The sequence below is a fragment of the Pholcus phalangioides genome, unplaced genomic scaffold (genome assembly GCF_987345545.1).
Source record: "Pholcus phalangioides strain wild (caught in Gottingen) unplaced genomic scaffold, Ppha-v1.0 ptg000013l_1, whole genome shotgun sequence".
Classification (NCBI taxonomy): Eukaryota; Metazoa; Arthropoda; class Arachnida; order Araneae; family Pholcidae; genus Pholcus; species Pholcus phalangioides.
Window position 1 is genome coordinate 10,174,618 of NW_028301606.1, and position 23,535 is coordinate 10,198,152.

Below are 23,535 nucleotides of genomic sequence, written 5' to 3' on the forward strand. Positions count from 1 at the left end.
ACATTTATATATAAGTCATGAAAATAGTCTTAATTTGTCATTTGAATGAAGAATGCAAAGCTTGTTGAATATAACTGGGAATAAGCGGGACATTTTATAAAAAAAAAAAGGTGGAGCAGCCAAAATTGTGGGAATGTCCCATGAAATATGGGTCATGTGGTTGCCCCTGTATACAAGTTTCTGGTTCGTGAAGGGCAAAAATACTGCATATCTGGCCGGTGAACTAAAAAGGTTGTGCACCCCTGGTATATGCATTTAATAATTTGTTGAATACTTTATTCTAACAACTGATCTAAATAGTCTATTAGAGTAATTAAGATAATCTGTTCAAGGAAACAGATATTTTGACATTTTTGGATTTTATTCTGAGGTGAACTCTGAAATAACAGTCATCTAGTCTCCACTGGGATGTGAACCCAGGCCCTCTTGGATACTGGGCAATCATGCTTGTATATACTTTTTTGGATTTCTGTTTCCTTGATACATTGGGCTGAGAAAAAAAGTAGTCTATTTTTATCTATTGTCTATAATTGTTTAAATCAATTTAATAATCAATTTTTTTTGTATCAATCAATTTTACTAAAAATATTTGGGAATGGCTTACAAAGTGTTTCATATATTATATGTATAATCCTAATATTTTTTCTTCTAAGTCTTGGCACTGTGCTTAGCACCTGGCGTTATGCTGTTTGTGACTCCTATACATTTTCATGAGAACATTGCAGCCATCTTGCGCTCTTACAAGTCATCTGATGTTGGTAAGTATCATCAGAGCTTTGAATAATAACCTACTTTCATTCTTACATTGATTTCTTTTCTTTTAATCTGTTATTCAAATAGACACAGAAATTAACTTTTCATAAAAGATCCTATTAGAGAAAATACATGTTTTGACATATTTCAAGTTAGAGATGCAGACAGACCTGCTTACAAAAAATATGCTTGTACGTATGTTTTCCAATGCCCCTAAGACTTGCAATTAATTGTTCACTTACGTTATCGAAAAAAAAAGTAAGGTTCACTGCAGATGATTTTGCTCAAATGTAGCTGTAACAAATTTTTAATCTGAATTTCATGTCAATAGCATCATCCTAATTTTTTCATTCAGTTCTCTCTGATATTATCAGGAGCAGCTCTTGAAAAGGATGAAAAGGCAGATATCCCTGCAGAAAATTTTAAGCATTAATTTAATTCTGCAAATGGGTTTGATATTAATTTAATGTCGTTGAATTACTATCAATTTGATAAATTTGATTGAATGTGCTAATAAATAAAGTTTCACATAAAATATAGATCATATGGTCACTCTTCATATCCAGAACCGAATCTTTTATGCAGCAGTACCCCAACTCACATTAATTTGTTCTCAGTGATTTAAGTTGAAAAAATAAGTTTTTAGGTAAACTTTTTCAATAGTAATGTCCCCACACTCCTTAGGAGGAGAGAAAAAGGGCAAATTTGCAGATTTTCTTCACCCTTTCCTATATATTTCTCTTTCTGGGGAAAATTTCTCTTTCAGAACATGGTGTGAAAAGCCTTCAAGCTTTGTTCAAAATGTGTTTGATTGAGAGTTGCCCCAACATAATTCAAGAAATTACTGTATGTCAATAAGTTAATTTTCCACCTAAAAGTGTCAAGCACTGCAAAAAAGAGCCTTGGTTGTGTTAAAACATAGGAAGGAAGAAAGCAGTGGTTGGTTGCACGTGTTATTTATTCTTCTGTCCACTCAGAAAAAAAAACATTCATAGATATTGATGCAGTCTTTTAAATTACAATACAATATTGAAGTAAATTTTCACAATTTGCAATAAAATGTTGCCGATGACACCTGCTGAAGCTGAATGATGATTTTCAACATTTGAAAGATATCAATTATGGTTCACTGCACAAATTATGTATTTTAATATTCTACAGATAGAACATTATTATTTCCATATGACATGGAGGTAAAAAGATAATGTAATAAATAGTTCGACTGAAAAAAAAGCAGATTATTGGTATCGTAATAAAATACAAAATGATTTTTTGCTTTTCCCCAAAATTCTGACGAGCTGCCATTTAATTTCATGTTAATTATATTTTACTTAAACTAATTTTCTATATTGTGGTAAAGGTAATACATTTTCCTGGCTTTCCTTGAGTGCAAAACCTTGTAGGTTTTGTCATTTATTTTGAGGCATACTCGCTGCTTTCATCCATTTGCATACATTGTGACATTGTGTAGCTATTAGCTTTTTTTTCCTAATGTAACATTCATCTCATTCTTTCTCAAGAAAATTTCTTTCATTTTTATGCCTAGTACCTGACTTGGGCCGAGTATCAAATAATGAGAATGATTTTGATGAGTTCTTGCCTGAGACCTCTGCAGCAGTTCTAAGGCAGCTTTCACTTCCAAATTATCCATCTGGAATTAAGGAATTAAATACCGTAGAAGAGAAAGATGAGGAAGAAGAAGAACAAAATTCGGCTACAAATGAGCTTGAAGCAAATGGAACTACATACGACAGTAAGCTTTAAGAAATATATATCATTTCACACCGCTTTTTAAAATTTAAACATGCAGTAGTTGTAAATTTGATATTTAGTGGTTCCCGCTCATAACGTACCCACTTAGTACTTCGATTTTTGTAGTCTCAAATTTTGCTATCACTCAAGATTTCCTTTTTTTAACATTATTGGAAACTTTTAAGCTGGGTTCACTGTAATTCCAAATTTCATACTTCCGCTAAACCCGAATTTTGTGGGCATTTACTAAATTAATTCATTCATGAATATAGTAAGAAAAAGGTTTAAATGGTAAAAAAAAAATTTACAGTTAAATCCTGTTTACATGACTCCCTCCATTTATACGTTATTTTCGGCCTTGATTACTCTATACTTTTTGAAGTTAAAATATTTCATTTTTATTTATATACAACACGTCAATTACACAATGTTATCATGACATAAATCCTATATTTTATAATTAATTTATGAATATTATATTTATAGTACTATAAATACTATTTTGCAAAAAGAAAAGCACCCCTAAAAATCCGATCATCTCAATTTCACATGCAAAGTCCTTTATGCCAAGTATGCAAATGAGTAAATTTTCACAAGGCCAATGAATGTTAGCTTCGATCATAGTGCTCATTTCTACTGCCCAACTAGCATTTTATAAAAACAGGTAACAATCGCAGATGGTTTATCTTTTCTCTTTGTTGGCGTTACAGTTCTCTGGAGACACATCCAATAATGCTGTTATGATGTCAGACCTTATAACCAATTGAACGACTTTGCATGTGGTTGCATAGTCGGGATGTGTGAAGCTGGCTGGTCATACTGAACAATAGTCAGTCACCTGCACCATACGGACACGGCTGTGCAAAGATGCTTGCAGCAATGGTTGCTGTAAGGAACCAATCAGCGGAATGAAGGCTCTGGAAGGCCAAGGAATGCGAAGCAAGACTGTATGGTACAGGCCCAAACTGCCCCAACAGCATTATTGTCTGCTATCTAAACGTGTTGCAGACTCCTCCATACGACCTGTCGCACCTTCCATTTCGTGCCACTGTTACTCTTACAGCGGCTTTTAAGACTTCTATCAATCATCATGGCCAGCAGACTGAAGTCCAGACAGTGTTGGGTAAGGTTGAGTCTCGCAGACTGGCATCATGTAGTGTTCGGCGATGAATCCCACTTCAGTCTTGAATTAGATGATCATTGGACTCGTGTGTGGAGAGGCCGGGGCCAGCAGTCCAAATTGGCCTTTGTTTTAGAGAGGCACACAGCTATTACCCCTGGCGTGATGTGCTATCTCTTACGACAGCAGGTCACCTCTAGTCGTTCTGCGTGCAGCTTTAACAGCTCAATGATATGTTGATGACATCCTGTGGCTAGTTGCATTACCCTTCATGGCACCTAATACTCAAACCATTTTCCAACAAGATAATGTCAGGCCTCATGCAGCTCGCATATCTCTAGACTGCCTCCATGCTGTTGATACTCTTTCTTGGCCATCAAACCTTTTGCCAATCGAACATGTATTGGACATGGTAGGCTGCCAGATTCAGGCACCCAAAAATGTTGCAGATCTGGAGCAACAATTGATAAATGCCTGGCAGAATGTATCGCAAGATGAGATTAGGAATCTTTATCACTTCTTACATCGGCATATACAAGCATGCATCACCGCCGGTGGGGGGGGGGAGTTCACCAATCACTGATTTGAACATTCAGTGTGCAAATTGCTAGTCTATCTACTGATGGGTCCTATGGCTTTGAATTTTTACCGAAAAGAGTATTAATGATCCATGCAGGTTAAATTTTAACATTTAACTGAGAAGGTTTACATACCGTTGCGTTAAAGGGTGAATTGGCACTTATTGGAGAGATATTTCTTACCATTTTTTATATTGCAATATTATTCCGCTTTTCTCGTTAGATGCAGTTAGTGGAGGTATCGATCTGTAACTTGTGCGCATTATGAATCAAACTCATTTCATGAATTTCTGGGGTATTAATGATTTAAAAATCTGACTAATTTCAGGTGAAGAGTCATCCTTGTATGCTGGTTTAGGTGCGTTTCCCAGTGTCGAGGAAGTGAATGAATCGGACGAAGATGATGATCTAGCCCTACCAAGTGACAAAAACTTGCCAAAAATCACCAAAGGAAGCAAGATGGAGTTTGTCTCAACTTACTTCAATGATGACAGCGAGACAGACAGTGATGCCCCGTTTACGGAAGGCCTGTCATTCGGGCCTCCTGTCGAGCAAGAACCAATATCATCCAAGAATGAAGCCAAAAAATCTGAGCACACCAAAGTTATTTCTTCCCCGAGTGACTCTGATGGGGAGTTGGATGATTTTGAAATACTGGAAGAAACTGAAATAACTGAAAGCGCAAAATGATTTTATTTTTCTTTCTCCGCTCTGCCTGCCCCCTCCCCACCTCAGACTGAAGCAAGTGTGTGATACTAATTTATTATATTTTGCGCATTTGTACTCAAGCTAATTTGTATAAAGTGTATCTTATGTTTAAGTGATTTTGACTGTTTTTTTTTTCTCAATATACAAGGTGGATACTATGGACAGCTTGATAATTACACATGTGATTTATTGTAAAAAAACTAATATAGAAAAGGATTTTTCATTTTAGGATTGGACGAATATTAAGGGAGTTATAACATTTTGAAATTTTGTGACTTGTCAGTTTTCTAAAGGTTAGTTACATGCCAAACATTCAACGGAAAAAAAACTTCCCCATGCAGCGGGTTGCTGTTAATTTATGTAAAATCAGCTTAAATATTCAATCCTATAGGAAGACATTTCAGTTATTTTCGTTCATGACTGATTATTTTTCCTCTTTGTGTAGAGAGAGAATAACCTTGTTATTACGTGTTACCTTCCCCCATTAGCAAATTTATGACCAGATTTGTTAAGTGTTAGCCGAACGAGATCCACTGCAAAGTTTTTTTTCCCAAAATAAGCACTTTTTTGCCAAATGTGGCAATGTTTTCTTTCCTTCACTGTTAGGTTCATTTTTCTAAGGGAAAGGGGGAAAAAACTGGTTTTCACAGCTTTAGCTTTCTTGATTTACTCTCAGGGTTATGGCATTGCTGAGAGCTTAAAAGTTATATGTTTGGTGCACGTTCGGTGAATTTGGCAGGATTTTGAAGCGACTGCATCAATTTGTAATGCATTATAACTCCATAATTATTTGTCAAATAAAAAAATGAAAAAACTTTCCTATATTAGTTTTTCACAAGGAATCGTGTGCAATTATTGGGTGGTCATAAGTATCCACTTTGTATTTTTTATTTTTGCTGTTCATTTCATTTCCCTCTGCAGTGTTTCCCCCATGGATGGTTACCGAGGGAGAAATCGATGATTTTATGTGCGTGTTGTGCTTTTGGATTAAGATTTCATGAGGTGGCGAAAACAAACCAGAAAATATCATGTGGATAATTTTTTTTTTTTTTTTTGCTATAGAATGTGTCTGGATATTTATTTTCATTTTCAAGTATTTTTTAATGTTCTTTTAAAGAACTTTCGATAAATTAAAAGTGGGGGGTTTCTGAGGATGTCACTTTCCGCTACCCATACAAATGTTTTTAACAGCTGGCTGATGCAAAGATACATTTAGGAAAGAGAAAATTCTACTGCCCTTGCTGGGAATCGAACCCATGTCCTCTCTCTTGCTAGGAGAGTGCCCTAGACTAGTAATTCTCAAGCCTGCTGCCCGGTTTCAGTAATTTTTGTAAGTGGAAGGCCCAGTCAAACACAAGACTAACTGAAAATGAATGAGGAAAAATGAAACGGCTGATCATTCACAGACTGGTCGGTACCATGCCGCAGCCCGGTGGTTGAGAAACACTGCCCTAGACCACTAGACTAGAAAGGCAATGAATATCTCTATTTCCTTGGAACTCGTATGCACTGAACGAGGTCATACATGGATGGTCGTACTTAATTCAGGCTTATCCTTGGAATGAGTCACCATCTGGTGGCAGTGTCAGCAACTGTGGGCTTTGGCCTGACTTAGGTCAGACTGTCCATGTACGGCCGGGTCGTGACCCAGTACCGGGCCCTCACACCAGGCCGTGAGTAATTCACTGTTTCATTTTTCCCTATTAATGTCTCGTTAGTTGTTTGTATGGCGAGGCCTTCCACTCATGCAGAAGAGGTTTACTAGGCCACAGGCTTCTAAAGGTTGAGAACCACTGGTCTAGAACACCCTCCCGGCAAGAGAGGACATTGGTTTGATTCTCCGCAAAAGCAGAGTTTTCTCTTTCCCAAATATCTTCACATCAGCTAGTTGTTAAAACAACTACTTTCATATTGATAGCAGAGAGTGACATCATCCTCAAACTGTGCAATACATTCTTTTCTTTGATACTGGGGTTTTTTTTCTATTTGATCTCTTGCAATAAATGCTTTTATAAAATATATATTTTTTAATATTTTATTTTGTGTAAAAAATTCCTCTCTAGAACTTTTTCCTACTCTTTAATGCGTCGTAACTTTTTTTTCCTATTTCATCCTACGTAATATTTTTTTCTCTATAAGACTTGGTTTTTTTTACCATTTTATCCTATGATAATAGTTCTTATTTTCTTGGTTTTTCCCCTATTTCATTCCAATGTGAAAAAAATTCTTTCCCCACTTAGACCTCTTGGTTATTTTCATATTTCATCCTATGTAATATTCTTTACTAATAGACTTCAGTTATTTTGTAGATTATTTTCTAATTTTCCTCTTAAAAACATTATAGAGAGAGAGGACATGGGTTCGATTCCCAGCAAGAGCAGTAGAATTTTCTCTTTCCCTAATAATATTGTTACATCAGCCAGTTGTTGAAAACTTTCATGTAAAAGGGTTTTGATTGATTCTAAAATTACAAATTTTTAAACAATTCTCTCATGGGTTTTCCCTTTAAATTTCTTAAAATATATACAGTTATGATTTGTGCATGATGCTTGCCATAATGAGAAATGTGATAAAAACAATACAGTGAAACCTTGCAATAATGATACTCGATATAAGTCCTCTATAACACTACTTCTTCAAGATTTGTTTGGAAAGGGCTGTAGGCTAATGTTAAATAACCCTCTCGATATAACAATCCTTTTTCAACAGTGTTTTTGATTGGTCCCCAGAGTATCGTTTATATCAAGATTTCACTATATTATGTACTTGCTCACCATTTAAAATTACCTACATCAATTTTTTTTTCTTTCTGCAATTAGATGTAATTTCTACAGATTTTTAATACAATATGGATCCAAGTGAATTCTCGTTGCATGTGTGCAGGGCAGAAATTCAAGCTTAATGTATGGTATTGATGCATAGCTATAGTAATGCAAACATGAATAGCAATTGGCATTGATATCTATAAAATTTTATAAAGTATTCGCGCAACATCTAGTTATTTGAAACATACCAATCATCAATTCAGTGGCCTTTTTTGTCCTAAATGGAAAGTCATAATGACAATAAAGTTGCCAGACTTTGATACATAGTACGGATGGTCTGTATTTTCAAGATTTCGTGATCATACCATACTGTTATGAAATTAACTAAAAGGTTGAATAATTTTTCAGCCGTATATGTATCGTTCAATCTGGGAAAAACTTTATTTTAATTCTAAATATATAATTTTTGCTGTATTTAATAAATATTGGGTAGCCATGGGGGGAATATGACAATGGCAGTAGAGCTCCATGAAAATTAAAAGATGGGCATTGCCATCTCAAATTTTATATTTGCGATTACTGAAATGTAGTCTAATCACAATGCAAGATGTTATTTCAAAAATTATATTACATAGCCACAACCAACTCTCCCAGATTTTCTGGATGGCTTAAGAATTTCCTATTTCATGTTTCAGACTAACAAAAAATTCTTATATCTCCTGAACTTTGACCTTGATTGTAAAAATCCCCACTTTTGGGGGGGGGGGATTAATTGTAAAAATTTTCAATCGTAAAAATTATTCCCAAAGAATTTACTTGGAAAAATGACTGTTGCTTTCGTTTTTAATCCCAGAAATGATAAGTGCAGTGTAAATTGTCACCATTGTGTCAAATTACAAAAAATACTCTATCTTTTGGTGGGGAAGGACAAACTTCGTTAAACAGCCAGTGTCGAATCGACATCTGAAATGTGCAATGTCGATTCGACCATGTCTTTTTTTTTTCTTTTTTTTTTTTTTTTTGCTTGGTGAGTGTTAACACCATTTTTGAAAAGGAAAAAATTTTCTACAATTTTGATTTTTATACAATGAAAAATCCCTTTTACATTTATTTTTGCGCAGAATTTGCATGTGCTCGAAAACCTCCTTAATTCTCTCGAAAGTTGGCAGCTATGACATTAGTATCACTCTAAACACGGAAAGACTATCACTGAATCATTGGGAAAATGCATTTGACTTAGATTTTGCCAGCAACTAAATCACTTTCTAATTTGTCAAGTGTTGATTTTTAGGTTACAAAGAAAGACTACGTCATCAATATGTCTGTTTTTTGGTCTTGAACATAAGCGTAAAGTCATTAAGCACAGTGCCATCTTAATGCATTGGCTCACCTAGGCCAATGTTTGTACAAATGAATGGCACGATTTTAAAAATTTATACTTTCAAAACTTCTGGGGGTTTCATGTCAGCATTTTTCATGCTTTTCTTATTCTTCCAGAGATTCTAACAGCAGCAGCATTGATTGCTCTACAACGTACTGTCAGAAGGGATTACTTTGCTCCATTTTATTTTAATTTCAGTTTTGAGGTGCCTAATATGCTCCAAAGGGAATGATTTTTGGTGTGTGCTTTGTTGAAGTATTACAAATGAATATGAAGGGGGGGGCAGTGAAAGGGCATGAATTTTTTTTTTCTTGAAAAGCAGAGCGAAGTTACCCAGGGGTATGAATACTTTGCACCACTTTCAAGAACTCTTACTTGAATCCCTGCAATCTACTCCTGCCGCAATGTAACCTAGTCCAAAACATGAAGGGGATTAAAAATTTGTAAGCATTCAAAGAGAAATTTTATTTGAATCAATAAACCATTTTGGATCAATAAAATGAGCCTTCACATGACAAGGAAAATATTAAAAATACCATAAAATATAGTCGTACATACTAAATAGATCAAAAAGATGAATTCAGGAGAATGTGGATCAAAATTTAATCAGATATCAGTTGTATCATTTCGGAAACGATATACATTTTCCTGGTGTGCAACATTGATGTGGTTTCATCAATGCCACAAATAGGGTCATCTCATCTGTAGTCCATGGCATCCTCCCTCTCAGGCCACTTCCAACACTGAATCCCTTTTATCATTGTATACTCTCTTAATTTCCTTGTCCTAACTCTGTTAAATAGGATGCCAATTTCTATTCAATCTTTCCTAGGTCTCTTTTACTATAGGCTTGAGACCACTTTGTGATATCTGAGTGACAAGCACATTATAAATTATCAATGTTTTCCTTTTCCAACTGGTTCCGACAATAATTCTGCCAATCTTCCAAGTATGGCATGTCTTGAACAAATTAAACTTCATCAAAACAAAAAGGAGCAAAGTATCCTTTTTTTTTGCGGAGCAATATTTCCCCTGTACAAATAGTCAAGAGTAAAATTCAAAACATTCTTAATCAACATTACTTTTCTATCAAGATAGCATGAACATTCACCCACTGTGGCATTAGCTTGAAGCTGCACAAACATTCACTGACAAAGTGAACTTATGACTGAGTTGTGAGGATCAAGAGTCTGTCTCCTGTTGGGATGCTACGTCAAACTGTCTGACGTGATGTTATCGTCAAAGTTTTTTCTATTTTTGGAGAAAAGTAGGCATGACTGGTGGAAAATAACCCCATCTGACAGTACATCACTGTTTTCGACATATAGTGCTCTGGTGGTTTGCACCTATAGTCTTGCCTGATTCTGGAATTGATGCGATTTCATTTCGCTCATTTTTATGACATGAATTTTGACCGATTGTCTGGCAATGGTTCGTTTTTTTCTTTAAGAAAAATGATCAGCGATAGTGTCCATACTTTATACCAGTTGGCAATCTGGTAACCATAATAATTTCTGCTGTGGGATTTTAAAAATTGTTTTATTTTATTTGCAGGATTGATTAAATTTCAATGTTATATAAATCAAAAATATGGGGAAGCCTTTTTTTCCAAATCCTCATTGAGCATAATTTTGCTTGAATTGCTCATAATATTGTTTTTGTCTTATATCTTCCATTCCCTATAAAACAATTAAGGGTTTGAATTTGATGAAAATCGATTTGGCATCTGTATGGAATGGTTACATGTGTGTGGAGAATATATATATGTGTATATATATATATAAAATTGTGGGTATATATGGAATGCATACATTGGAATATTGTCGTGATGTGTGATGTTATTTTGTGAGATATTTGTACGTTTGAGAGTTCCTCTTTTAAGAATTATATTTTTCTCCCCTTTTTATTGCATAATTCCATGCATGATTAGGGGTACGATACAAATTAAGGTTTTTGTTATACTTTGTTTTTTTTTATTTTATTCTGTGTGTCTCAGAAACAGTGTTCAATGAGTTATCATGATCCTAAATACAGAGTTTGCGCAAGTGAATAGCACGATTTTAAAAATTTATATTTTCAAAACTATCGCACGTAATATAACCTGTGACACATAAAAATAAAGAAAAGCATTTAAAGTTTATTTTTTCAAAATAACTCAATGGATAGCATCGTTTCCATAGAACATACTAACTGAAATTGACTGAACCATTCTTTTTTTTCTGTTACAAATTTCTAAATGCATGCCACGAAGCAAACCTTGCATATTTTTATACACAAAAACTTTCTCTCACTGTCACTATTTTTAATTTTAGACACTCCATTCTACAGAAGTGTTGACATGAGCGGTATTGAAAAAACCTTTAAATGTTTTAATATTTTCATGTATTACAGATATTATGGAAAAAATTTTGAAAATAGAAGTTTTTAAAATTTTTTGTGTCAATCATTTGTGCAAACCCTGTGTAATCATGCCAATTTTTTTCCATCATTTATGCCATATTATTCAACAAGAATTTATAACTGTCTTAAGACAATGGTGATTTTCATTTAGATCATTGTATCAATTTCCCCCCTGGAAATGCCCAAAATATTTAGTTTTGAGTGTTTTCTCTTTTTTGTTTGTCTGATACAATGCATGGAACAATATTATCTTCATTGTGAATAGTACATTAATCATAGAAACAGTATTTTGTCACACTTTGAAACATTTGATGTGATTGTGAATGGAAACAAATATTGAAATTGTACATTTTATTATATTATTAGTTCATGAAATAAACTATTTGAACCATCCTTTTTGTTATTTTTTCCTATCTTGAGGCTGGCATAACACTATAAAATTTTTAGAAGAGTTCTTTTATAAAGCTTGAAAAATGTAACCAATAAGTCAAGTTTTGTAAAAGATCTTTTATTAAACTCTTAGTGTAATCCCAACTTTACACATGAATTGTATCCAGCTATTCTGCTGAAAGGGTCGATGTTAAGGTAGAAACTGTGGCAGGACATAATATTCTGTAATTATTGTCGTAGTTATACTCGGGAGAGATTTCTAAAGGAAACATACTGTGTAATTAAAGATGAATCAGCCTGTCATGCTTGAGCAAATACTAACGGTTCATCACAACATTTGAAGCGAAACAAACATTAAATAGCAATATCAGAAACATTTCAATCACATTTATAGTATATTAGGAGCAACAGTAATTAAAACATTGATTTTAATCAAGCTTTTTCCTTGACATGCTAACTGATGGGGCTAAAAACCTGCCAGATTTCCTGTTTGGCCCATCAGTAAAGAGCAAAAATGGTCACAGGCAAGTTATGACCACCTATCTTTGAGTTTCATAACACTTAACTTCTCTTCTCAACCCAAGTATAGTCTGAAGTAAGCTAGAGAGAAGACTCCAGAGATGTTCGCATACCATTAAAAAAGGTTCCTGTGTGTTCTGAAGTAGGCAATTACTTGATCATACTTAAGCCACTTCGTTTTTTTCCCCTATTACTTGCTGAAAATGACAACGGGTAAAAATGTTTATAGTTCTGCACGTGTGTGGGGGAGGGGAACTGTTGCATATTTTGGAAGTATGCTGGACAATTGTTACTTTTCTTCCATCTGAAGTAAATATTTAGTAGTGGTTTTTGTGCATTTTTTTTTTTTCATTATGAAGTTTTACTTAGTTCAAGAACTTTATTTATATGTAATGATCGTACTTACAGCTGCATTGTGAATCTGAAATTAAAAAAAAACAACTGCATGCTTATATAGTAAGGGCTCGATGAATGAAGATAATGGTAATGGGGATATACTTGTAACGTTTTGGGAAGTGGGGATGGATGAGCCATGGCTCAATTATCACTGCGGTGAAACCAATTAAACAAATTTAGTTATTAGCAAATCTCAATAAAACTTTAAATAAATTTTTTTAGACATTATTTAATTACATTGTTACGGATTATTCTGCAGTTTTATAGGAGAAAGGATGGTGTTAAACCAAAAAAACAAACGTCCCTACTAAACATCCTATGCCTCGGCCTTCAATTAGCCAAGCCACTGTGCACCCTTATCCAAAAGCTTTGCTTTAGGTCAGTGTTTCACAAATTGGGCAACATCGGCCCCGGTGGGAGATGGAATGGTCCAGGGGAGCGATAGGAGTTACGGATTTAACATAGGGTCCTACGGGTTCACTTGAGTTGGGGGGGGGGGTGCAATAAGAGAAAAAAAATTCTAAAGAATGGAACTATGTGTGATTTAGGTAATGAAAGAAAAAGGAAGAAAGAGAAAACAAATCTCAAAGCTTGATTTGACTTTCCACGTCAGATGAATGAAAAGTTTAAAATGTAATGAGAGAGAGAGAAGAGAGCGGGGAAAAAATATATATAAATACGAGCAGTGAAGATCATATGGGAAATGTCTTTAAAAAATACTGTATTTTTCGATATAATTTTTTTTTTTTTTTGGCTCAAGAAGCCTATAAAAGCATCGCAGTGACTTGCACAATACTCCTTTTGCTCAGACCTGGAGATTTTTATTTCGTGAACTACGAGTCAATCGCTGACCATGTATAAAACAATAGTAAATAATGGCATGAATGAAAAGATTATCTTTTATAAGTATTATTTTTTTATGTTGTCTCAAGCACCCTGGATCGGGGGATACTTGAGCCCCCTATGTACATCCAGCTGTAAGTAAAACTATATTAGACAAATATAATGATTGAAAATGAAATATTTTTCAGTTGGTTTTGAAGGAAAAGTGTCAAACTTACAACCCCACCATATATGCTTTATTTTTCTTCAAGGAATTACAAAAATCTAAAGGGAAAATGTGGCTCAACTATCTCTACTATCTCCTACGTATTTCATTATGAAGTATATATTGGAATGAAATACTGGCTATATATTGCACAGCGCAGATAGTCCTTGATTCCTTTGGCATTTGGCAAATAAAAACTACCATTCTTAGAACATTAAATCACAAAGGCAAAGGGTGTAAGGTGTCACGAGATTGGTTATCAATCGCGTAAAAAAATACTCAATCATTACACTTCACTCATAGTTCGCAAAATAGATGGCACTATAACAATCATTACACAGAAACAAGCTTTACGCTAAGTTCACAACTCGTACACTCACATTCTAACATGTACCGATTCCTTAGAAGTTCCAAAAAAGAATATGGATGAGCTGCATGTATGGTTTAGTAGTAGTAGTCTCGTTTCAATATAATTTTACTTTCAGCCAGTCATTTCGGTCACGATCTATTCAGGAAATCTAAATGGTACGGTAGCTATTATCGTGTAAATCGTAACGAAAAAAGAAAAATGTAAGAAAAAAAAATTTGGCAAAGAAGAATATATATATATATATTATTTACACACTTCCTGGTTTGACAAAAAATGGAATTAAAGAAAACGGGGAAAAATGTCTCGAAAATCTACGAAAAGGGATATGACGTATCATGTGGTCTGGACTCCTCCTCCCTCTGTTATTCAAGGTCTTGCCGTGACCTTTTGAGTCAAAAGACCCCGAATATGAATTATTTGTTGCCTCGTGTGAAACGTAATATAACAGGTTAGAATCATTTCTTTTCCCCGTGTTTTACGTTTACATGATAATTGTATGAGTAGTTACCAGGACAAAATATGCTAACAGCAATGAGTTTCATGCATCCCTGGAATAAAAATTTTCTAATAGACTAAAATGTAACATACCTTAATTTACCTCAAATTTTTTTAGTCACAGTTTCGTCATGATGTCCGGAAGTGGATTTATGGTTTTGCCACTTGTGGGCTACGTGAATCTTGCCGCCCCTTTCGCTTAACTGCCATCAATATTTTACGGATCAGTTTATTTGTCCCACCAGTGTCCGCAAATGAGGGGGGGGGGGTTTACTGTAAGTTTGAAGGTGAAAATTATTTTCTTACAATTAAAAAAAAGTCACTCACACCGTGTGTGTTTCCTTTTAGAAACATAAACAAGCATTAACCCCTCAACGATCAAGGACGAGATATTTTGTCAGCCCTGGTTTCCTCCCCAAACAGTAGCATAAAGTTACCTAATGTATTGCGTCAAAACATCGCCGCTGGGGTTCATGAATTTATACCTCAATCGTACCTTCAACATTGAATTCATCAATTCTCATTACGATGATTGTGCAGAATACATTCTTAAATAACGAAATTCGTCAAAATTATGAAAGTCAATTTCAGACTCTAGAATCAACTGCTTCCGAATTAACGGGAACGTGCGGTATTCCTGTCGAGCACAAAAAACACAGGATGCGAAAAAAAAAACTTTTCTATGATGAGATCACCAAAGATAAAGTTGCGTCGAATAGTCGGAGAAACTTCATCACGAAAACATATCTAGTCTCACTAGATTCCATCATTAACATCTTAACAGAAAGATTCAGGCAGTTCGAAGAAACAGCATGCAACTTTGTCTCCCTGGATCCGATTCACTTTTTTGAAGACGACGCGCAAGAAAAAAATCGCTGTTTTGGCTAAAGGATACGACGATGTCTTAGATAAAGACAAACTGGTGAAGGAATTTCTTTCATTTAGAAACCTCTGTAAAGGTATATCGGACGACATAAAAGCTTGGAATATCAGCACAATGCCAATTCATAATTACACATGGCATTTTTCCAAATACAGACTTTATCTAACTTTCCAGCTCTTCTGCAGAAAGATCATTCAACAGGTTATAAATATAAAAATTATAAAACCTTAGATCGACCATGAAAGAAGAAAGATTAGCGGGATTGGCTTCGTTGTCGATAGAAAGGAAATTAGCCAATGAACTTGATATTCAAAAAGTAATTGAGCACTTTTCAAAGATGAAAAAAGGCGGAAAAAAGTTATGATTATGAATTTTGCTCTAGCAAAAATTCGCGTCAAAACTCAGAGAGGAAGTGGAACATATAGGTTTTAATCGAACTTTTTCAGCTTTACTTATGAGCAAAACTTTACTTGCAAAACACTGTTGCATAAACATCCCATGATAAAAACAATATTACATAGTTCTAGAAACCCATATAAATATTTTTTTCCCCACTGTCGTGACAAGTTCATTTTTTTTCGTTCCGCATATCTTGTAGTTTACACTAAACTATTATTTACATTTTTATTTCAGTTAAAAAAGTTGTGCGAAAAATAAACACGAAAACAAAACGTAAACAAATGAAGTTTTTATTGAAATTTTAACAAGTTTCTTTCTATACTTATTTTTTTAATTGCGCCTAAATGAGGAACCGAATAAGGCGCCTTATTATATTTCGCTCCCCCCATGACAAAAAAACCTGGCTACGCCACTGGATCCGCCTACATCCGTTCCATTCACAGCTGAAGATGTCTGCATTCGCTACATTCAAAGCTGAAAATATCTGCATCCATTCGTTCCGGAGCTGAAGATGTCTGCATCCAATCCATTCGAAGCTGAAGATATCTGCCTCGGTTTCATTGGCAGCTGAAGCTTCCTGCCTCCACTCCATTCACAGCTGAAGATATCCCCTTCGCTCCATTCGAATCTGAAGATGCTTGTGCCTCCGCTTCATTTGCAGCTGAAGATAGCTGTGCTTGCCTGTCTCTGTTTTATGCTCAGCTGAAGATGTCTGCCTTCGCTCAGGCACGGATCCAGAAGTGAGTGAGAGCGATAGGATAAATTGCTCCGTCCAAGAGCCAAATAATATGGAAAAATTAGTTGGACCCGTGAAATACCGGATGATCCAACAAACTTTGCCCCCTTCCCGACACATCGTCCTGGATTAATACCATCTAAAGGAGAGATCTGCTATAGATGGTGTTGTCTGGATCGGTGTTTTTTTTTTGTTTTTTTTTTGCACACAGTCACCAGCTGTCTCTTATACACTCAAGATCAGTGTTATCCGAAAAAGTAATTGTGAAGAGTAATTTCACTCCTCCTGCAATATTCTGAGGGGGCGTTTTCTCAAAACGAGGGAGGTTTTTCTCTCGCATCGTCAAAAAAAACCTTAGGAGTAGTATCCACCATTTCAACTCAGGCCTCAAGAACATTTGCTCCTCCCTTGAGTTCACGTTCTTGGAGCTTCTTGGTTTCACTGATAGGTGGCTTCGTCAGGATGGGATTTACTGAACATAGGAAAGAAAGGCGTTTCACTTACCTTTGCGGGGAACCGAGCCCACGTCCTCCCACTTCCCGAGTGAGCGCCTTAGAGACCATTAAAACTACAAAGGATTCAATACTGTATTTCCTTGGAGCTCGTGAGCGCTGAACGGGACCGTACATGAATGGTCGGGCTTAACCCAGGCCAAAGCTCACAAGTGCTGACACTGCCACCAGATGGCGACTTATCCTAAGGTGATGTCACTCTCCGCTATAATTATACGACGGTTTTTTAGCAACTGGCTGATTGCAAAGACGAATGTAGGATTTGTTTCCAACGACAACTCGACGTTCAGTGCACACGAGCTCAAAGGAAAGATTGAAATTCGTTGCCTCTGTAGTCTAGTGCGCTCACCCGGCAAATGAGAGGACGTGGGTTCGATTCCCGCGAGGGCAATTGAATTTTATTTTCTTTCCTGAATTCATCTTCGCATCAGCCATCTGTTAAAAACCGTTGTAGGAATATAACGGAGAGTGATATCATCCTTGGATTCAAGCATCATATTTACATGTTCGAAATTACATAATGATTCTTCCAGTGTTTTTCTAGAAATTCGAAAAAAATGTCTACGCTTTGAAGTAACAACTGGCTTATAACTATTCAGGCTGTCCAAAGAAATTTATTTTTTATACAGCCCCCGTGTGCTCTGAAAGCCAAATAATAAAGTTAATGTGGTGTCTCTACTGATACCAACAAAAAAATGTCCACGTTTCTAAGTGCAATATCCACTCAAATATTCGAAAAACGGAGGAAATTCGGGAGACAAGCAGCTTTAAATGCGGGAAAACCGTTTTATCCATATTAAACACTGTTTTTTCCTGAATTTCCTTCGTTTTTCGGATTCGAATTTCTCAATGAATATTGCACGCTTAGAAACATTATTATTATTATTTTTTTTTTTTTTTTTTTTTTTGGCATCAGTAGAGATACCGTAATAACTTTCTAATTTGGGTTTCGAGCACCAGAAGCCTGAATGAATGAAAACCAGAACCTTGCCACTGGACCTATCCCGTTGCTGAGATCTCTTCCAGCCCAGCTTCGTAGCAGGGGGAGCTGTATGAAAAGTAAATTTATTTTTTTCAAGTATATGACTCCTGAAACAAATTTTGAGACTAAGTAACTGCACGTCATTTGAAAATTTTGGTAACTGAAAGTATGTCTCGAAAGTCAACGGTTACAGAGATATCCACTGTGCAAACAATTTTGGACAGCCTGTACAGAGTGATTCTAATTGTTTGTCCATAGGACTATCTCTGCAACCGTTGACTTGAGAAGTATAATTTCAATTACAAAGAATTTTCAAATGAGATGTGGTTTCTTAAAACGACATAGCATTACGAGCTTTGATACGCTTAAAAAATTTCAGAAAAATAGCTTATTTCTCATCTTTTACTAACGCTAGAATTTTTAAACAATTTTTTTGTAAATACAACATAAACATTCCACTGAACAACGGCCACATCTTCATAGAACAGAACGCGTTCCAAGTCCCCGGAGTTACACAAGTAGTTGCTAACGGTTGAGCAAGATTTTCTATGCAAAATTGAAGTACATTTAATGCAAAATAAATTTCGTGCTGCATTGTATAGATTTTTTTTAGTTTCATATGAAATTGAAAATGCCAATTTGTCAGATAGGCCTGTACTAAATCTTCTAAAAACGGCACCTTCCCATTACCGGCCCTTTTTCTCGATCCCATTAGTGGGCGTTGTTGGGAGGTTTCAATGTATAACGAACTTTTTTATTGTAATATAATAATACGTGTAATATAAAAGTAATATAATAATAATATATACCTCGGGAAGTACTGTCTAGTGAGGTGGCGTTCCTTATTTGATGATTTCTTTAAAGTGGGAATTTCGGAATGGATCTTGAACTGTTGAATGATATAATAGGAAGTTAAAGTAATCGTTAATGTTCCAACGCCGAAAAAATCTTTTCCTGTATAGAATAAAGTTGTGTCTAGAAATTTACGTAGATGAGCAGCACCAAACAGGAAACCAAGGCTTGCCTGCAAATTGATTGAAAATCCTGATTAGGGACCAGAAGTTTAGGCACTAATTTACTAAATTGTAAAAGAAAATACAGTTTTAGCAGTTGCAAGATGTAAAGCGATTCCAACGAAATTATCTAAAAATTAAAAAATTCAAACACAAAAACCATACAGTCGTTTTGAAGCTAATGTAGTTCCCTTTTCAGTGGAAAACCAAGAGACAATAATCCGATGCAGCGCAGACCGCTCGCTAGAATAATGGTCTAATAAAGCGAGCGGTCTGCGCAATAACGAGAATTCGGATAATGGTATAATATATAGATAGTAATATTAACTTTGGCACTGAGAGCAACCTAAACTTGTACTGAGCTAAACCACTATCTCCTATATTCTACAGGTTTATATACAAATACAAGGGCCACAACAGGCAAATTGCCCGACGAAAAAATTCGCCCATAAAAATATGGATGTCAGATAATAACATAACTAAAATACCCAATGTCGAAGCATATATCACCAAAAAAATTTAATAATATATAATGCACTGCCCATCCCATAAAAAAAGATTATTATTATCATTTTACCTAAGTATGAATAGCTTCTCGATTTATCCTACTATGCCCATCGTACTTCTTTTTTAAATGTATCAGTTGTGCTGTAATTCACAAATCCCCGGAGGTAAGCTATTCCATTTGTTGAGAAACCTATTAGGGAAAAACTCCCTGCAACACTGAAACCTGGAATTATACAAATACAAATACAACGCCACAATAGGCAAAATGCCCAACGAGGTGGCTGATAAAAAGATGCCCATAAAAATATGGATGTCATATATTTCAAAAATACAGCAACCCAATTAAAAATGCAATTAACACAAATTACAAACAATATATACACATGATAAAATATTATACAGCGCCCATAAAGAATACTTATGGTTGTCTTATTCTAAGAATGGATAGCTTCTCGATTTACCCCAACATGTTTATCGCATTTCTTTTTAAACGTGTCAATTGTGTTACAATTTACTACGTCCGGGGGTAAGCTATTTCATTTATTAACAACCCTATTAGAGAAAAATTCCCTGCGACACCAACCTTGTATTGTCCCTCACCAATCGATACTGGTGTCCCCTTGTAAAAGCAGTCGATTGGCGGTGTACTAAAAGTTCATGGTCCATCCTATCCATCCCATTGAAAATTTTGAACACTTCGATCCTATCTCCTCGACACCTAAGTTCATCCAATGTAAACATATTCAAAAAATGAAGTCTCTCTTCATAACTCAGGCCCTGTGTGCCAACAAGGACACGCGTAGCTCTTCTCTGCACCCCTTCAACCAAGTCTATGTCCCTCTGTAGGTATGGTCTCCAAAACCTTACAGCATACTCCAGTCCAGGACGAACTAATCCTCGAAAAAGCGGAAGAATGACTTTAGGAGAACGCGAAGAGACCTTTTTGAAAATGAGACCAAGCATTCTATTCGCTTTTTTGACCACCGCTGAACGATGTTCAGAAAACCTAAATCGCTTGTCAATGAGAATTCCCAAATCGGTGACCCTAGTTGCATCCGGGATAGTGACACCATTCAACTCGCAAGAGAACCGTGGGTTGTTCGAACCAAAATGAGCAACCTTGCACTTATGAACGATAAACGTCATGCTCCATTCATTTGTCCATGCTGCAACCCTGTTTAAGTTGGTCTGCATCAACTCCCTATCGCTTTGATTCGCGACTACCCCCATTAGCTTCACATCATCTGCGAATTTTCTAGTAATCCCATCGATACCCTGATCGAGTTTATCGATAAAAAGTGAACAAAGTATGCGGCCAAGGACACTTCCTTGAGGAACTCCACTTGTCACGTCTGCAAACCAGAGAATTCCCCGTTCACCATAACTTGTTGCGACCTATCTCTTATCCACGATTCTTTAGATTTTTTTTAGTTTCATATGAAATTGAAAATGCCAATTTGTCAGATAGGCCTGTACTAAATCTTCTAAAAACGGCACCTTCCCATTACCGGCCCTTTTTCTCGATCCCATTAGTGGGCGTTGTTGGGAGGTTTCAATGTATAACGAACTTTTTTATTGTAATATCATAATATGTGTAATATAAAAGTAATATAATAATAATATATACCTCGGGAAATACTGTCTTGTGAAATGGCGTTCCTTGTTTGGTGATTTCATTAAAGTGGGAATTTTGGAATGGCTCTTGAACTGTTGAGTGAGGTAATAGAAAGTTATCGTAATCGCAAATGTCCCAACGCCGAAAAAGTTTTTTCCTGTATAGTATAGACTTGTTTCTAGAAATTTACGTAGATGAGCAGCAACAAACAGGAAACCAAGGCTTGCCTGCAAATTGATTGAAAATCCTGATTAGAGACCAGAAGTTTAGGCACTAATTTACTAAATTGTAAAAGAAAATACAGTTTTAGCAGTTGCAAGATGTAAAGCGATTCCAACGAAATTATCTAAAAATTAAAAAATTCAAACACAAAAACAATATAGTCGTTAACGCCTCCCCCCCCCCACTACTATACACAACTTCGGTGATTCGCCCCCCCCCCCCTCGTTCGAAGAGATTGCATTCGCTTGGTTTTCGTACGTAAATTACATTTAGTGGAATGACTCAAACATGTTGGTACATTTTTGTTTCCTACTATTATCTTCGCTTAACAGCTTTATTTCTTCACATCTGAATTTTTTTCACAGCTCCCCCCCAGATACCTCTCATGGCTCTTCAATTTGATTTTCACCTGTGGCTCCCTACAGGACCGCCTTAAGAGCATCATGGGCCACCCTGGCCAAGTGATTTTTCCGAGGCCCTACCTAGCAAACATTCGAAAAATTCAACCGCTTCTCATTTTTCTGAGGCTCCTCTTCTCTTCAGCTTCAGGCCCCCGGGCCGTGCCGGGGTAGACCCACGCGTTAAGATGGCACTTGCTCCCTTAGGATAGCTCAGGACCCGTGAACAGGCTATATGGCTCCCTGTTTTAATAAAACACTCTGCTAGACAATCACAAGGGAATCGAAACTGGTTTTGTGCTACATTAGACATTCATTTAGCGCATATGCCCCGATTCATTACTTCCAAGTATGGAAGGCGCATGAAGGCTGAAACACACTACACTGATGTTACGTGATTTCACGTCACGTCAGAGCCATTGTAAATTCTGTTTCGTGGAAATCCGGTGTGACGTGGGAATTTCACGTCATATAACTTCAACGTCACAGAATTTCCACGAATCGGAATTAACAATGGCTCTGACTTGACGTGATAATCGCGTCACGTCACGTCAGTGCAGTGTGTTTCGGCTTCAGCAAGTTCTGTCAAGCCTAATAGATTTTAGTGGTAAGAGACTGGGCCCAGAAAAAAAAACCAAAAAAAATGTATACATGCATTTTCTGCATAAGAGACAATGTTAATTTGCTAGAGTACAATAGTAAAAAAAACTCTAATACTAGACCCAAAATTTTAAATGTGGGCACCTCACTTACCTAAACCTCATCGGAGTGAAACTTATCCAATCAAAAGACTCGAATTTGATTCAAATCACTGAATTTAGCTTTTTGAAAAAAAATAAATAAAATGAAACTTACAGCTACGAATTTGAGAAGCGCTGATTCTCTCGAATACCTCCGGACTAGAAATACTGCAAAGGTACTGACGGTGTATTCGAATAACGTCTAGGAAAGAAAAGGAATCATCATGTTCATGTGGTAGTAACTGATACCGTGAATATATCCTTATGGACCATTTCGAATTTGTGAGGCAACTATTCATATACGATCTGTCTGGTAGTTCAAGTTCAAGGTACTTTAAATGACCAGCAGCATATTTAAAAAATCACCGCGGCGCAGTTCCAAAGCATTTAAGCGGCCTATTATGTATTTACAGGTGATTTAAGTTACCTACTGCACATTTCCAAATCGCCGAAGTGAGATGCATTCTTAGATCACTTGAGTTGCACGATATATTAACAGACCACTTGAGTGGCCCGCAGCATATTTACAGAGATCATTGTAACACGGTTCCAGATAACTTATATGACCCGTCGCGGTTCACGGAAAATTTGGCGGTGAATTTTCCTAGCGGTGAATTGCATGGCAGTGAGAATTTTCCGGATACGACCCGTCGCAAGTCACTTAAATGATATGTCAATGACTACAGTCACTTAAAGCTCTGGAACTGTGCTACGGTGACCTGTAAATATGCTGCGGGTCACATAAGTGATCTCGAACTGTACTGCGTTGACCTGTAAATATGTGAGCGTTTGAAAGTTTTGAGTTAAAGTCATTTTTTAAGCGAAAAAAATTTATTATCAGGAAAAAAAAAAG

The 23,535-nt window shown here is 36.0% G+C and overlaps 1 protein-coding gene across 2 annotated transcripts in view; it reads left to right on the forward strand.

Annotated features, from left to right (window-relative positions):
- The window catches only part of LOC149078581 (reticulophagy regulator 3-like), a 33,637-nt gene extending 21,787 nt beyond the window's left edge, over positions 1–11,850 (forward strand). For both annotated transcript variants that reach the window (XM_089240693.1, XM_089240694.1), the window contains 3 exons: positions 654–758; positions 2,300–2,506; positions 4,532–11,850. In XM_089240693.1, coding sequence (XP_089096819.1) covers positions 654–758; positions 2,300–2,506; positions 4,532–4,893 — 674 coding nt within the window. In that variant the 3' untranslated portion in view covers positions 4,894–11,850. The remainder of the gene's footprint in view (positions 1–653; positions 759–2,299; positions 2,507–4,531) is intronic.
- The last annotated feature ends 11,685 nt before the right edge of the window (positions 11,851–23,535 follow it).